Genomic DNA, 17,321 nt, shown 5'->3' on the forward strand with positions numbered 1-17,321 from the left:
CCCTTGAGGATCTTCTGGTACAACAGCAATTTCACATTTAAAGGGGTCTACAATCCAACTGAGAAGCATGTGAATCGGTAGCATTACCCCCAGGAATAAAATTTTTACCCCATTTGGGGTAATTTACCCCTGTTCCCTGACCACTTGTCTAGAGTGTTGGTTTCTCAATTTAATTGATGAAATGTGATGAATTATAACAAAATTCTCTACAGTAAATGCTAGTCAGCAATTTTTTCTCAAGTTCCCAGAAAATAATATTTTAAAGGGTTGGCAACCCTGATTATTGAGATCTTCTTGCCACCCTCCACTGCACATAATGCCATGCGTCCCAACTTTGTGCACAAGAAGGGACAAGGTCATGTCACACGGGCCGCATGCTATATGGCTGCATTACGTTGGCAACCCCCAGCACCTCCCCTATATCGGTGGTAGCCAGCATATCGATGCTGACTACCCTGACAAGACTCACCCCAACTTGACTATTCCGAAGGAGCTGGTTCCCGACCCTGCTTGATGATGACTCCTCTTCACCCCGACAGCAGCCAATGACGATGAAGCAAGATGGCAGCTGCAGCTGATGATGTCATTGAGCATGCCGACTGGATTATCGCTGTTGTTAAGGGGGTGAGGCAACTATGCACCCATGTACAATGTATAATCCTTTCTAAAATGCATTGCTGATAAATTGTCTTTATGACCAGCTATGAGCGTTGAGCCACCAGCATACACAATATCAGACATGCAAATCTTTAACCCATCTTGCAGACTGTTTACATGTTGGCAACCATGGTGACCAATGAGCAATTTACATGTCCCTCCCCACAGTTTCTAGCGTGAGCTATGGAAGCAGCCATTTTGTGGGATGAGCCAATATTCAGCCTATCGATTCACTTGAAATTAGTGACATAAGTCAGGCAACAGTGATGTCACTAGTTCCTAGTGAGTTTATGGGCTGCATTTCTATGAATGGAAGTTTAGCCGCAAAATGGCTGCCTTCACTGTGTGTAGACCAGGGGTGGGCAACAGATGGCCTGCAAATCGCCAGTGGCCAGCCAAGCCATGACCTGTTGTCCCCAGCTGGCTGCTCCTAATCTTATTAAAATGGAGGCGGCCAACATCGGAGTCACGTGACCTGCTCTGCACAGTGCAGGGAGGGTCATATGACCTACCCGGGGGAGGAAGCAGTGCACTGTGCATTATATGCGTCTGGTTTACGACAAATAATTACCATTAGCGTGTATTTGCACCTGTCCTGTAGCAGGTGACAATTATATGCCTCCTAACAGGGGTATTTGTGTGTTTCTGCAGGTCTGCATGAGCTGAATTTGCATAATCACGCCTTTACTATACTCTGCCTACGTTAGGACAACTCTTACCGCCCCCATCCCGCCTCTCCAGGCATAAGTGGACATATGCGTGCGCCCATTTACTGGGCATGCGCAGAGGGATTAAGTCCTATGGCTAGATTTACTAAACTGCAGGTTTGGAAAAGTGGAGATTGGTTGCCTATAGCAACCAATCAGATTCTAGCTTTCATTTATTTAATGCATTCTACAAAATGACAGCTAGAATCTGATTGGTTGCTATAGGCAACATCTCCACTTTTTCAAACCCGCAGTTTAGTAAATATAACTCCAAGTTAGCCTCAGATCCTAATTCAAGTGGGCAATGAGCAGGGAAGGGCAGGTAAACTTTAGGAACATTTTAAAGGAAAATAAATGTATGTAGCCCAGTGCCCCAGCCCAAGATAGCCCACTATGGGTCCGGCCCAGCCAGTCCCTGATAATGAGAGCTGCACAACTTAACTAACGTAAATAAATACAACAGACAGCATTTGTATGGGTGAACCAGATTGTAACCACTAAGGGCCTGATTCATTAAGAAACTTAAATTAAGAAGTTTCTTATTTAAGTCTCCTGGACAAAACCATGTTACAATGCAAGGGGTGAAAACTAGTTTTCTGTTTTGCACATAAGTTAAATACTGACTGTTTTTTCATGTAGCACATGCCGCTCAGCCCGGACGGTTGCCGGGCAACAGAAGAGCCGCGCCCCCCAGTCCTGTCGGGCGCATGCGCACAGGTCCGTCCCGTTGCTAGGCAACGGGACATGTTCATCAGCACTCGGTGTGCCTGATTCTGCCTCCTCCAATCCCTGCCTACCTGTCTCTATTTAAACCTGGCTCTGGCGCCATTAGGGTGCCAGAGTAACAGGTTACTGCGTCTAGCTCTCAAGTGTTTTGTTCCTTTGTTGTGACCCAGCTTCCTCGACCATTCCTCGGATTCTGCCTTCCTGTTGTGACCCGGCTTGCTGACCATCCTCCTTTCTGTGTGCCCCACTGTGTTCCTGCGACCTTGGCTTGTTTGACGATTCTCCTGGATTCTCCCTTTGTACCACGCATACCGATTGGCTTGACCCGGACCGTCTGACCCGTCTTTCACTACACCGGCAACTGACTAATAGGACCGCGACCTGCAGACCCTGTGCAGCGAAGTCCAAACCTCCTTGCAGGGGTCCCTGGTGAAAACCAGGGGTACGTTAGACTCTGCACCTATTTGCTCAGTAGCGCCAATACCGGTTAGTGTTTCTCTCTATTCGGGCCTGATTCCCACAAACTTACTTTAAAATACTAACCTCACTTTTTTTTATATAATTTTCATTATTTGTATTTATATTTGTTTGAGGGGGTGCTCTTCCAACATGCTGAATACATAATATAGTGGAAAACTAGAGTTGGATATGTGAGAACTCCAGTATATTAGTTACAAATTTATCAGATTCCATAGCGCTTTACTCAATACATACAGAGTCATAGACGAGAGTCCCTATAATAGGAAAGCACTTAAACGCAGTCATGTGTCTCTATAACCTTACACTTACCTGCAAGAGTAATAATTCTCAGTTCCAAGCAGACCAATAACAGGAGTGTCCTGGAGTTCTGTGTAGTTTCTTTCTGGCCGCTTGATTTTCCTCCTTCTTCTTCACCACCCACCAATCCAAAGTGACAGACTATCAGGTGACTTGCCGCCGACCGAAAAAATGCGCAGCAGCTCCGTTTCGCCAGTGCTGTCCTATACAGCAGCCGCGGCGCTGTCTAAGAAGCATCTGCGGCGGTGCTGTATACAATACAGCACCGCCGCGGACGCTTCTTTGACAGCGCCGCGGCTGCTGTATAGGTCAGTGGCCACTTAGTTAGCGCAGGGGGGGGTTTCTAGAGACTCAGTAACCCCCCCCTGCGTGCGCAACTGCTTGCGTTGTACGTTTTAACCCATGTTTCTCCCATTGCCACAGAGCAGGCACAGTTGGTAGGAAGGGAGCTGCGGTCAGTGGCTGATACGTATGGTGCTATCGCCGTTGACTCTTGGGGTTATATTTACTAAACTGCGGGTTTGAAAAAGTGGAGATGTTGCCTATTGCAACCAATCACATTCTAGCTGTCATTTTGTAGAATGCACTAAATAAATGAAAGCTAGAATCTAATTGGTTGCCATAGGCAACATCTCCACTTTTCCAAACCCACATTTAAAATCTAGCCATTGGCCCTTTCACATGTAGGATCCCTTGACCTGCTTTCGGAGGGCACGTCATTGTGTGTCTAGAGGGGGTGTAGTCACTCTGACGCCAGATTTAGTGCTGCTAAAGCTGTAAGGAGTCATGTCCTTGTGTTAAGTGGATTCAGGTCTCAACATCCATGTTTGGTTCGGTTAATCGGTTGGTTAGCTGTTCCGCAGTGCACTTTCTCCGTCACCAAAATTAAGTTATTAATAAACTGTGACCTATTTAGCCACTATATACAGTCTTTGCGTCTTTATTTTATATAAGTTAAGTATCACAATAGAAAGTAATTGTGAAGCGGAAGAAAGGCATCCACAATATGCAGTGTAACAATGTTTTGAATGTTGTACAAGAGGCATCTTTTCAAATATATGTTTTATGGTGGAGCAACACATTTATTGCATGCGTTAGTTGCTAATATTAGGTGTCCAATGGATCTCTACATGCTATGGCGCTGTTATTTTGCTCTCCTTTCATAATGGAGGGGATCTATTTTCCCAACCGAAATTGGTCTGTGTATATAGTTAGTCCAATGACGTCTAATATTGGATATAGTGTTACATCCGTCATGCTTCTGAGTCTTGGGGCTAGATTTACTAAGCTGCGGGTTTGAAAAAGTGGGGATGTTGCCTATAGCAACCAATCAGATTCTAGCTGTCATTTTGTAGAAAGTACTAAATAAATGAAAGCTAGAATCTGATTGGTTGCTATAGGCAACATCCCCACTTTTTCAAACCCGCAGCTTAGTAAATCTAGCCCTTAGTATAATATCACTCTCACAATTAGAGTAGGGAGTATTTTCTATCCTTGTACATATAATTACTATCTATACAGCTCTTAATTGGGTATAGTTCACATGCATTAAATAGGAAAATAATATTTGTCAATCTGGGTGCTTTATAATTGTTGTCCCATTAATTGGAAGTAGTATAGATTCCTAGTTTCCATTGTAGGATATAATTGTTTATGGTAAACTTGTAGCAATCTAAAATGATTTCATACAGCTTAATGTAATTATATTTCACATTCACTTACTAAATACTGATATGGTTATATTTATGTTTTTGTTGGTTTTATCGTTATGCTAGCATGCAGAGAGTAAGGATGTGGGAATCAGTAATCAAACAGTATTGTAATGTTGCTCATAGTCAATTCTTAAAATACTACTGCAACCATCATCATCATCATTTATTTATATAGCGCCACTAATTCCGCAGCGCTGTACAGAGAACTCATTCATATCAGTCCCTGCACCATTGGAGCTTACATTCTAAATTCCCTAACATACACACAAGTCAGAGAGAGAGAGAGACTAGGGTCAATTTTGATAGTAGCCAATTAACCTACTAGTATGTTTTTGGAGTGTAGGAGGAAACCGGAGCACCCAGAGGAAACCCACGCAAACACGGGGAGAACATACAAACTCCACACAGATAAGGCCATGGTCGGGAATTGAACTCATGACCCCAGCGCTGTGAGGCAGAAGTGCTAACCACTGAGCCACTGTTCTGCCCCAGAACAACATAGTTCCCCATTTACTCATCTTTATGACTATGAGTCTTGTCATTTTCATTTTGAGTTAAATGGGCCATACTTGCCTGATCTCCCTGAATGTCAGGGAGAATCCCAAATTTTGTATAGTTCTTCCGGGACCCCCGAGAAGAGCAGGCCCTTCTCAGAGGCCCCTCTCACAGGCCCCACTCACAGCCTAGTAAACTGGACAGGACGGGGTCCTCAATGATGCGATTCACAAGGCAAAATGTCGTAAGGGTGGTAAAATTGCATTATGTGCCTCTGTATCACATCTGCCAGATAGTAACCTAAATTTAGCCACATAGGCAAAATATAGACAACACCCACTTTCTTCATAACTATAATTACTTAAAGTGAAGTAAAAGTGCTTATTCAGATTTTATTTATAGTGTGTTCACTGAATTGATTAGACATTTGTTCTTTGTTGAGGATCAGCAGAAAATAATTGAGGAATGCAGGTTGTGAAATGTTTCTTTGTCCTAGAATTACCCTATAGACGAGAAAGAAGACAGTGCTCTAGAATCAGCACCATGTATATAATGCCCACGTGAAAACCCTACTGGTGGCTTGGTTACTGGTTGCTGTGTGCAAAGACCAGAGCCCAAATACAAGGATGTTTAACACATAATTGACTGTGGTATGGACACAGGTGATATAAAGAGCTGGCGCAGTACAAGTCATTTAGTTGGGAGCCAGACCATGTCAAGAGTCAAACAAGAAATACGCCTTATCTAGATGACTTCTCTTCCTCCAGCACAAATCGCATTGGTTACAAGTGCAACTTATCGCCAAACTCCTCCAGCACATTCTTAAGCAGATGTAGGGCCTGATTCATTAAGGATCTTAACTTGAGAAACTTCTTATTTCAGTCTCCTGGACAAAACCATGTGACAATGCAAGGGGTGCAAATTAGTATTCTGTTTTGCACATAAGTTAAATACTGGCTGTTTTTTCATTTCTACATTTGCTTATTTGTACACTGAAATTTAAAGTTGATATTTGTGCGCTACATGAAAAAACAGTATTTAACTTATGTGCAAAACAGAATACTAATTTGCACCCCTTGCATTGTAACATGGTTTTGTCCAGGAGACTGAAATAAGAAGTTTCTCAAGTAAAGATCCTTAATGAATCAGGCCCATAATTCTTAGGTATAATAGTTGCAGAAATATAGAAAGCAATGACATAACTGGTGTTTCTGGGTACAGTAGTGCTACAGCATCTCAGTTCACAGCACGTCGCCTCTATAGGGCTTTCTCAAGCTGAACTCTTCCAAATTCCCAATATCCAGGGATTCCTCAACTCCCAAGTTCCTCATTCTTCAGGGACTTCCTTTCTTGACCTTAGAAAACTCTCCTTCAAAGCATTTTGTAACAGGTGAAAGGATTTAAATATTTTTTACAAATATTTTTCTTCATTTATATTTTTACAGTTTATTTATGTATTTTTTATTAGAGCACCTGAAAACCTAAATGTGTTCCACTACGTATGCGCCAACCGGTTAGATAGGTCACACTTGCACATTTCACCTGAGACTGGCCCGGCAAAGAGGTAAGTTAACCTTTAACGCTACGAGCCAGTATCAGAGATATTTTAAGTGCTTTGCAAAGTTGGAAAATCCCTTATCACCACGATAAGTGCTGATAAAAGAAAATCATACTTATCACCAGATATTGATAAATAGGATTAATCATACTGAGATTTTTGGTCTTTCAACAGGACTGAACAGTATTTGTTGAAGACATTTAAACTAAGTGAGGCCCCAGAATCTGATGTGACTTTCTAATTCATGCGATACATTTTTTTGGAAACCTCCTTTTTTTGTGTCCCAAAACAGTGATACGCTGACCCTTGGAATCCCAGAATAATGACATATTGACCTTGGGGTCCCAGAATAATGACACGCTGACACTTGGGATCCCAGAATTATGACATATTGACACTTGGGGTCCAGGAACAATGACATATTGACTCTTATGATCCCAGAATAATGACATATTGACCCTTGGGGTCTCAAAATAATGACATATTGACCCTTGGGGTCTCAAAATAATGACACACTGACGCATCCGTAGTATGTGCTGGAAACACAAGTCCGACCCATGGACCCACCTCGCAACTTACGGGACTTAAAGGTTCTGCTGCTAACGTCTTTGTGCCAGATACCACAGGTCACCTTTAGAGGTCTTGTGGAGTCCATGACTCGATGATTCAGAGCTGTTTTGGCGGCACGAGGGGGACCTACACAATATTAGGCAGGTAGTTTTAATGCAGTGGCTGAACGGTGTGTATTGTCAGGTCTAAAAACAATTTACTATTAAGGATAAGTGTAACGTGTATTCCAATCTCATTAGTGTTTAGAGATGGAATAAACTAGTGAATAGTGACTGTTCATTACCATTCCAGATGGTTAATGTAATAGAACTGTAAGACCACATTGGTGGACAATGCGTTAGATGTCAGGTACACAAAACAAGTTTTTACCTAATAATGTACATTTTATTGTGGATTGTAGGGAATAAATATGAACAGTTAGATACAATGATGCACATAAATCATCCAGGAAGTGATAGTAAAAGAAATAAGAGACACAGAATTGGCATTTGTATCCATTCAGACAGTTACATATTGTTAATGCTGAAATAGTCATAAAGACAATATATGTCAATATGACAAACTAGTATAGACAATGGGCCTCATTCATTAAGGAATTAAGTAAAAACAAATTAGTACGTTTTCTCCTGGACAAAACCATGTTACAATGCAAGGGGTGCAAATTAGTTTATTATTTTGCACAAAAGTTAAATACTGTCTGTTTTTTTCATGTAGCAAACAAATACTTAATAGCTTTATTTTTACACTGAAATGTAAAGTTGATCTAGGGCATGGCCTACACCATAATTGCCAACTCTCCAGGAATGTCCAGGAGATTCCCGAAATTCGGGTCTGTCCCCCGGACTCCCGGAAGAACAGGCAATTCTCCAGATTCCCAGCGGCTCGAAAAATTAAATGGAGGGGGCGGGGCTTAGTGGCACTGTGTACGCGTCATTGTGGCCCCGCCCCCTATTTTATTGCCTGAAACAGCGATGACTGCTTTGGGTGCAGGGCTAACGACACAATTCTTTGAGCCCCCCCCCCCCACACACACACACCTGCCTCCTGGGACACAAGTTGCCAATGTTGGCAACTATGGCCTACACTAATTATAAACCTGTCCCCACATTTTAAATGTATCTCCCCCTCCAATGCAACGTGGTTTTGCTAAGGTGCAAAGTTACTCATTTTTTTTGCTTTACTTTCCTTAATGAATCAGGCCCAGTATGTACAAGACCACAGCAGGACACACCAGGCAAAGTACTTACAAATTACTCAATACAGAAGATCAAAGAAGGAGCAATATTGTCCCAAAAGCCAAGACAAGGAGATATGTCATTATGTTCGCAAATACTGTAATATAATTTCCATCCTTCAAAGCCTTTGAACACTTCTGTTACCACCTGTTGCTTTTCGGGATGGAACTAGCGGTGATTTGCAGGGGACCACTGAAGACCTCTTTATTTATGTAAAATTTTACTTGCACAGTTTCCCTGACAAACTGAGCTTTCAATCTAATTTTTGGTGCTTGAGACCCAAACTATGTAAAGCCGTTATGACTCTACATTGGAAGAGGAGGAAGCTCACATAAACATGCGGAGAACATACAAACTTCATTCAGATAGCTCCCTACTCGGAATTAAACCCGCGGCTGGGCGTCAGCAATGCCAACCACTGTGCTGAAATAGTTTTTTACTGAATGTTAGATTTACCTATGGCTAGCAGTTTACTGACACGTTCAAATGTCTCACTTATCTAGAAGTGAATCAAAGTTAATTCAGTTTGTTTAAATAAATGTGTTTCAGCTCTACACTCATCTCTAAATCATTCCTGCTGCACTTCTGTGTGTATTATTGTAGGGACGAATGGGATCTGATTTTTACTGACCACTACTTTTTTGTTTTACATAGGGGCGTAAATGTTTTTTTACTGACTGTCAGTAAATTTACTGATGGTTGGCATCTCTTGCCCAAACACGTCTTCAGAAATTACTGGAGCCTTTGTACAAGAAGCTCCCATAGAACCTCAGATTGTCTAAATCACAAATTCCACATCTCACCCTTTCTTGTAAATAGTGGGTGGATTTAAATGAGGGGGCGTGTTGTGGGAGGAGCCTGGGCACATAAGAGGATGTCTTTCTATAACTCGAGGATCAGAAACTTTTTGTCTGCAGCCAGGTATGTTGTGCACAGATTTGTATGGTGTAATAGTTTCCCATGTGTAAACAGGGCAAGGTGCAGAGAATGCTAGGGGGTTGTATAATGTGCTCTAAACTATATATGACAATATCAATATAAGACATTTAGACGGACTGTTTCACTAATTCTCTCTTTACTATGTTCAATTGTAAAATATTCTAATTTATTTTGCCAATTTTTATTGAATTTTAGTTGAAATAGTGTCAATAAACTATAGTTGTTTTACTGAGTATGGTTCAGTCCTGGACAATATATAATAATGTAAACTAGGGTTCATTTAAAGATGCTGATGTTAATGGGCGAACTATGTCACAGTTTACATTTGCTATATGTAGTTGCAGCTTGTAGTACAAGTCGGTGATTTTATAAAAAAAAAAAATATTTTATATTTTAAGATAACACCTCATTAGGTTGTACTATACAAATGTTTTATTAAAACTCCAAGGGGGTATATTTGTCAAGCTGCGGGTTTCTGGCAAGTTTGAAAAGCGGAGATGTTGCCCATAGCAACCAATCAGATTCTAGTTGTCATTTATTTAGAACATTCTACAAAATGACAGCTAGAATCTGATTGGTTGCTATAGGCAACATCTCCTCTTTTCAAACCCGCCCGAAACTCGCAGCTTGATACATTTACCCCCAAGTGTGTTCATCAAACTAATGATTGTTGCTTGTATTTTGGGGTTAGTTCCTGAAGCATAAGTGTGTGTGTTTGGGGGGAGGGTTGTTGTGTTTTTACATTTGGGTGTTTAGGGATCAGACACATTTTAAGCACTTGGACACAGGATATTAGATATAAGTGATAGCATATAGATGGCCAAGGTATTTGCTCACGTTGAGTTGAACGAAATTTGCATGTTTTTCGTATAATACGTTTTTTTACGTACAATGCGTACAATACACTTGTTCCGTAACTAGCGCTTTACGCAGCAGTAAACAAAATGTATTACAAGTTAAAAACGCAAATTGCCTTCAATCAACATGACCCCCACAATGGGTAAGGGGATTGTCTTGGCAATACAAAGTGGTTTCACGTGGTAGTGTTTTTCTGATACGTTTTTTTCCTCCAGCGCTTTTTTAAAGCTGCCCTACCGTTAAAGTGAGCTGGGTTTGCCAGCATGGTGTAACTCCAGCTGGTTTTCTGTGTTGACAGCTGTTAAACTGCTTCCATCAGTGTTTACGGACAGTTCAAGAAAGTGTTTCATTGAAGTCTGTTATCTCTCTGTCAAATGAGCGATTAAACAGCTTCTAATTGGACACAATGTAGAGCTTTTGTAGTCAGCGTTTTATCCTGCCAGCAGGAAAAACACTGAAGTTTGGAAGTGTTATTTTTTTACCCTAGCTGTTTATCAGTGGAGTAAAAAAAGTCCTTGGGGATATATTTGCTAAACTGCAGGTTTGAAAAAGTGGAGATGTTGCCTATAGCAACCAATCAGATTATAGAGCTCATTTATTTAGTGCATTCTACAAAATGATAACTAGAATCTGATTGGTTGCTATAGGCAACATCTCCACTTTTTCAAACCCCCAGTTTAGTAAATATACCCCCTTGTGTCAACAGTACCTGCAAAACATCCTGATTCATAACATACAAAAGTTGCACAATCTGCTGAAGACTTTGTGTAGCAGTAGCTGCAGTATGCGTAGTTTAGACCGATTGGACATGCCTAGTGTGGACCTTGGCATTGACAACATTTTGTCGATTTTGCAATTGGTTATGTTACCCCACAGGTGAAGCCGCCCTGATAACACTGAACAAAGTGTTTAAGCCAGTCCTGACAGGTCTGTGGCGTTGGGCGGATCACATGTTACTTACAGGCTCCAAACTGAGCTGGCTGGTTGTTTATATAAATATTGGGCACTCGTTAAGGGGTTTTTGTCAGTGGTAAATGAAATTTTAATACAACCAGTAGGATATCACACATCTGATTGCACACAGTGATCTACGTTTGTTTTTTTTCAAACAGCCCCTAAAAGCTATGATCATGCAGAATTAGATCTGTATTTATTGGCTATAAAAAGCAGCTGAATGTGTGCTTTAATTTAACATCTTTTCAGTTCCTTTTAATTAGATGTGGGTACACTTTGGATCTCCCTATACATTGTTATCTCACTGTTGTGCTCTGCAACAGTGATGTTCTGGGGGCTTATTTCATAAACTGGTGCAATATAGACAAATGCACTGAAACCGATGGCAACCAGATTCTAGTTATTATTTTTCTTAGCACATTTTAGACAATTATTATTATCATTATTTATTCATAAGGCACCACATAGTCCGTAGCGCCGGATACAGAAACAAGTTACAAATAGATGAGGTAATACACATAAGTAGAACAGACGAGTGTGAGTAATACTATATGGACACACACAGAGTGCAGCAACAGACATGACGGGATGTACGAGGGAGTCAGACAGTAGAACGACATGGGACAATAGGTAGAGAGGACCCTACCCGCGAGAGCTTACATTCTAGAGGGAGGGGTGGTGAGAGACACTAGGACCAACTGGGAGATGGCAGGAGAGGAAGAGGAGGTGATGGATAGAATGGTTAGGAGGTGGTAGGATGAAAGCAAACTCCTGAAAGTTTGTAAATGATTACAGCGCAAGTATGTTCGTTGCATCACCCTAATTATTATTACTAACGGTTATCTATATAGAGCAATCTTTGCTCAGTTTTGGTTCCCATATAGAGGCTGAAGACTCTCTCCACATGATTTTTGACAAATTTAGATCAGAATTGGTGGCCCACACATGCAGTAATGCCAGTCTAAAACAGCAAAATAACCATCCAAATTGCGGCACGTATGCGCAGACCAGTGCTGCTTTATCAGATTTGGGGGTAAATGTATCAAGCTGAGAGTTTTCCGGCGGGTTTGAAAAACCAATCAGATTCTAGCTACCATTTATTTAGTACATTCTGCAAAATGACAGCTAGAATCTGATTGGTTGCTATAGGCAACATCTCCACTTTTCAAACCAGCTGGAAAAGTCTCAGCTTGATACATTTACCCCTTGGTCTGTCAATCTGGTTGTTTTGACCATATTGGCCAATCACTATGCAGTGAATGATTATTTTGCCTCACAAAAACATAGCTGGAATAGATAATTTTTTTCCAGTGTGTTCGGAAATCTGATTGTCCAAATGCATAGAGTCATTTGCGGTGTGGCTGATAGAATGGATGTGTGACGTTTGGCTTCCCACCTCATGTAGCTCCCTTCCTATAGAACAGTGCTGGCTAACCTGTGACACTCCAGGTGTTGTGAAACTACAAGTCCCAATATATGGCAGTTTATTGTTGGAAGGGTATGCTGGGACTTGTAGTTTCACAACACCTGGAGTGTCACAGGTTAGCCAACACCGATATAGAACAATAGGAGATTGTTGCCCCAAGTTAAATGCAACAGCTTGCATGTTACTCCATGCAAAGATATGTTGGTGTGAACTGTGTTAAGTGGTGGCAATTGGGAAGACTATTTTAGGTTAATAAGCTGGTTCGTTCATGCCAGGACAGCTCCAGAACACGCAAACAAAAGCTGGAATGTGTAAATCTTAAATACCAGACAGGATAATCTAAAAAGAATTCTCTCAAGGAACATGAAAGTGGCTTAACGAATGTACAATCAATAGGCGACATAAGTCTCTCCAGGTATTGTTGAACTTCCAACAACTGGCAGAACATACAGATTAGTCTCCTTAGTTTCAACAAAGGGCCACTAAGCCAAATTTTTACATGAATTTAAATACCTCTGTCCCAAAAACTACCAGCCCTGTACAGCTGTGCAAAGTTACGCTAAGAAACACTTTTATTTCTCTATGATATTGATTTTTGTTTGATTTTGCAGGACCAAATGAGATGGATCTTTTATCATTGTGCAGAATAGTTATCAGACTGTGAAAAGCCCTCTATAGCTTGCAGTGAAAATGGGTGTTATATGTTATTGATAATCGCAGACTTATGGCCGCATATTACCCCCCATAGATTGTAAGCTTGTGAGCAGGGCCTTCTCACCTCTTTGTCTGTTTTACCCAGTTTGTTTATTAGTTTACTGTGTTTGTCCCCAATTGTAAAGCGTTACGGAATATGTTGGCGCTAAATAAATAAATGATGATGATATTAATAAAAATACCCCTGTATCTCCCACAACCCTGTACCCTGTACAGGGAAATTCACGGCATTGAATGACGGGGGCCGTGCTTAATCACATCATTAAGCCCCGCCCCCACAAGTCAATGCCGTGAATTTCGGCATTTTATAGTGTGGGCGGGGCAATTGTGACGCAACAACGTCACCACGCCTCCTCCTACCCCCCTGTCACATGGCCTCCTCCTACCCCCCTGTCACATGCTTTATCCGATTGGATAATGTAATACCCAGAGCTTGAGTCAGCGGCCGCATCTGCATTAGCACGCCCTCGTCACGTCCGTACTGTTCATTTCCTGCATCAGTCCGCCCCTTGCACTAAGTAACTATGATTTCTTAACACAGTCTAATAATTATTACATTGCATGGCTGCAAAATTGAAATTGGATATCTTAATAAGCCATTTTGGCGCCCCATTATAGACAGACCCCATAGGCTTTTGCCGATCAAGCTGTAACTTGGCCTGACACTGATTTTTCTACAAAGACAGATAAGAAAATATGTTACACTGGTGGGAGAGTAGTTACTAAAATATCTTAATATGTTTGGTCTAGTTTTGTATAAAAAATTTAACCACCCTATAACCCTATATTGTCTTCTCAGGTTGTTGTCTTAAGCTGCGGTGAAGATGAAGCTACTACTTGCAGTCTCGGTTGTCCTTATCGCACTCACTGTGTTGGCCGGTAAGTTTCAACATCTGGGGGTATATTTACTAAACTTCCAGTTTGAAAAAGTGGAGATGTTGCCTATAGCAACCAATCAGATTATAGCTGTCATTTTGTAGAGTGCACTAAATAAATGAAAGCTAGAATCTGATTGGTTGCTATAGGCAACATCTCCACATTTCCAAACCCGCAGTTTAGTAAATCTACCACATGCTCACAATTTACAATTTACATCTTTTTCTAAGCAATTTTCTATGCAAGCCCAATGTAGAACAGTTGCAGGATCGTTAGACTTGGCAATGATTCGTGTACTGTGCATCTTTACCGAGTCCTCCTATGTTTTAGAGCCCAGCTCCGCCGAGTCCGAACAGCCTTCCGTAAAGGAGCGTTTCCAGTCCTTTGGAGAGTCAGTCAAAGACGCTGCAACCAAAGTGGGTGAAAAGACCAAGGCGGTATTTAAAGACATACACGAAAGTGAATTTGCCACCAAGACGAGGTATCTAAATATGAAAGTTTACACCTGTATAGTGTTACCGCCAGGCCTATGTGTACCATAGAAATCCCTTTAAACATATATTATTGACTATTTGAAGAAAAATATGTCTTGATGCTTCTAAATCCTAATGCAAGGGAGCCTAGTGCTTAACAGCGCTGGGCAGCCCTGTTGGGAGTATGACCACACCCCCTTATTGTTCTGTGGTTATGGCCACGCCCATACTATTGTTCTGGGGATATGGCCATGCCCCATTGTTCTGGTGGTATGGCCACGCCCCTGCTATTGTTCTGGGGGTATGGCCACACCCCCGCTATTGTTCTGGGGGTATGGCCATGTCCATACTTTTGCTCTGGGGGTATGGCCATGCCCCATTGTTCTGGGGGTATGGCCACGCCCTGCTATTGTTCTGGGGTATGGCCATGTCCCCGCTATTGTTCTGCGGGTATGGTCACGCCCATACTATTGTTCTGGGGGTATGGCCATGCCCCATTGTTCTGGGGGTATGACCACGCCCCGCTATTGTTCTGGGGTCATGACCACGCCCCTGCTTTTGTTCTGGGGGTAAAGGGCTTTTTCTGGTTTGTTGTTTTGTAGAAATTACTTGATTTAAAATAAATAAATAAATAAATGAATAAATAAAGACCCCACATAGAGAACATAGGCCACCCCCATGGGAAACCTCTACTGATTGGCTGCCCATTCTGGTAAGTAGATGGGCTTAACGGACATCTACTATGTGGTTGATGCGGGGTGAAAACTTCTGGCGTTGTGCGGCGGATTAAAACCACCACAAAAAGTGAAGTTTTAGTACACCTCCCTCCAAAAAAAGACTTAATCTAATGAGAACACCACTATGAATCGTTGCATAAAAGATCTGCTGTTCAGTACAACCCTGCTCAATGGATTCATTCTGGAATTCTGAGTTTCATTCTAGCACGTCATAAGTGACAGGTCCAGATGTAATCACCTCATGATATAGAGCAGGTCTGGAGAGCCAGGTGTTGTAAAACTGCAAGTCCCAGCATACCCTGACAGTTATTAACTGGCTTACAGCTGGCAAAGCATGCTGGGGCTTGTAGTTTCACAACACCTGCAGAGCCGCAGGTTGTCCAGGCCTGATATAGAGGGCCTCGCTAACCTGTACACTTCCACATGCCACCCTGGATGACTTATCCCATATAAAACTGAATACAAAGACCACGTTTTCTTCCCCAAAACAAACTTTAACTATTTGTATTAATTTTTTTTGTAAGATTTTTACCCCCCTTTAAATGCATGTCTTTTTATATTATTTTCCAACAGGGACTTTTTCAGTGATGGATTTAAGAAAATAAAAGAGAAATTTTCCAAGTAACGTCTTGGATGAGCCATCAACCCGTGCATTGAGAACCGCCGGATCCGCTTGCGGTTTCCACCAAACAATGCAGCCGTGTCTCTGTAATAACCCACCGGTTATGACAGCCTAATAAACTCTGTGTTACCCGAGTCTGTGTGTTATTATTTTAAGAAGTAATAAAAATGTGGTGCTGAGGGTTATACTGTCAAAAATGGAATATGTGAATACGTTTAAAATGATTGGGGAAACATAGGTGATCTTTGACAGCTCTCTGAGCAAAAATAAAACATAGAATTTCCCACAGTCTAGTTTAGCAGCTCAGCATTATAATCTCGGCCAAGGATATAACTAGGTATCATGCAGACAGTAGAACACATCTCCTAGGCCCTAAAAGGTCTGGGGGCAAATGTATTAGGCAGCGCTTTTTGCAAATCGTCGATGATCCTGTGAAATTCTCCTAATGTCATGGTTATATGGTTATTAGAGCGAATGCTGCACTGAATCAGATCATTTGCCAGATAAGGTGCATGTAAGCACCAGCAAGACACATCTCACAAAGCTCTACCCATCTTCATCTAATCGGTCTACACCACTACCTATATACCTAATAACTGTGTCTGTTGTAACACGTATAGTGATAATGCTCTACAAGGGAACTGTTTCCAAAGAACAATTGTTTGCAAAACTGAGCAACAGATCATCATCATCACCATTTATTTATTTAGCGCTACTAATTCTGCAGCGCTGTACAAAGAACTCACAAACATCAGTCCCTGCTCCATTGGAGCTTACAGTCTACATTCCCTAACACACACGTCAAGTTGTTAGCAGCCAATTAACCTACCAGTATGTTTTTGGAGTGTGGGATGAAACCCACGCAAACACGGGGAGAACATACAAACTCCACACAGATAAGGCCATGGTCGGGAATTGAACTCATGACCCCAGTGCTGTAAGGCAGAAGTGCTAACCACTTAACCACCATGCTGCCCCAATGTCCACATGCATCTTCTGCTCCTGTTACAGGTGAGCTGCAAGGAGAAAGGACTTGCAAAGCGGAAGGTAGTGTCGGCATTAGATATAGGGGGCTTTAGGGTTATATGCGGTCATAAAGGGTCGACAATCTGGTGCCAGTTTATGAATGTACCCAAAAGGCAAATAAGGGTCAAGTCTTACTGGAAATATTTTGTGAGGAGCCACAGAACCTTTCATATCAGAAATTCACTCCTACAATCAGACCCTATGATAGGCTACTGGTATGAATTGCTAGAGGTTTCATCTATACCTTATCTGGGTTATA

The 17,321-nt window shown here is 41.7% G+C and overlaps 1 protein-coding gene across 1 annotated transcript; it reads left to right on the top strand.

Moving 5' to 3' along the window:
* Positions 1-14,121: 14,121 nt before the first annotated feature.
* APOC1 (apolipoprotein C1) lies at positions 14,122-16,170 on the top strand. The gene is made up of 3 exons (XM_075191598.1): positions 14,122-14,207; positions 14,535-14,685; positions 15,988-16,170. The coding sequence occupies exons 1-3, from the start codon at positions 14,153-14,155 to the stop codon at positions 16,037-16,039; spliced, it is 258 nt and encodes an 85-aa protein (XP_075047699.1). The 5' UTR covers positions 14,122-14,152; the 3' UTR covers positions 16,040-16,170.
* The last annotated feature ends 1,151 nt before the right edge of the window (positions 16,171-17,321 follow it).

Source organism: Mixophyes fleayi, chromosome 11 (assembly GCF_038048845.1).
Source record: "Mixophyes fleayi isolate aMixFle1 chromosome 11, aMixFle1.hap1, whole genome shotgun sequence".
Classification (NCBI taxonomy): Eukaryota; Metazoa; Chordata; class Amphibia; order Anura; family Limnodynastidae; genus Mixophyes; species Mixophyes fleayi.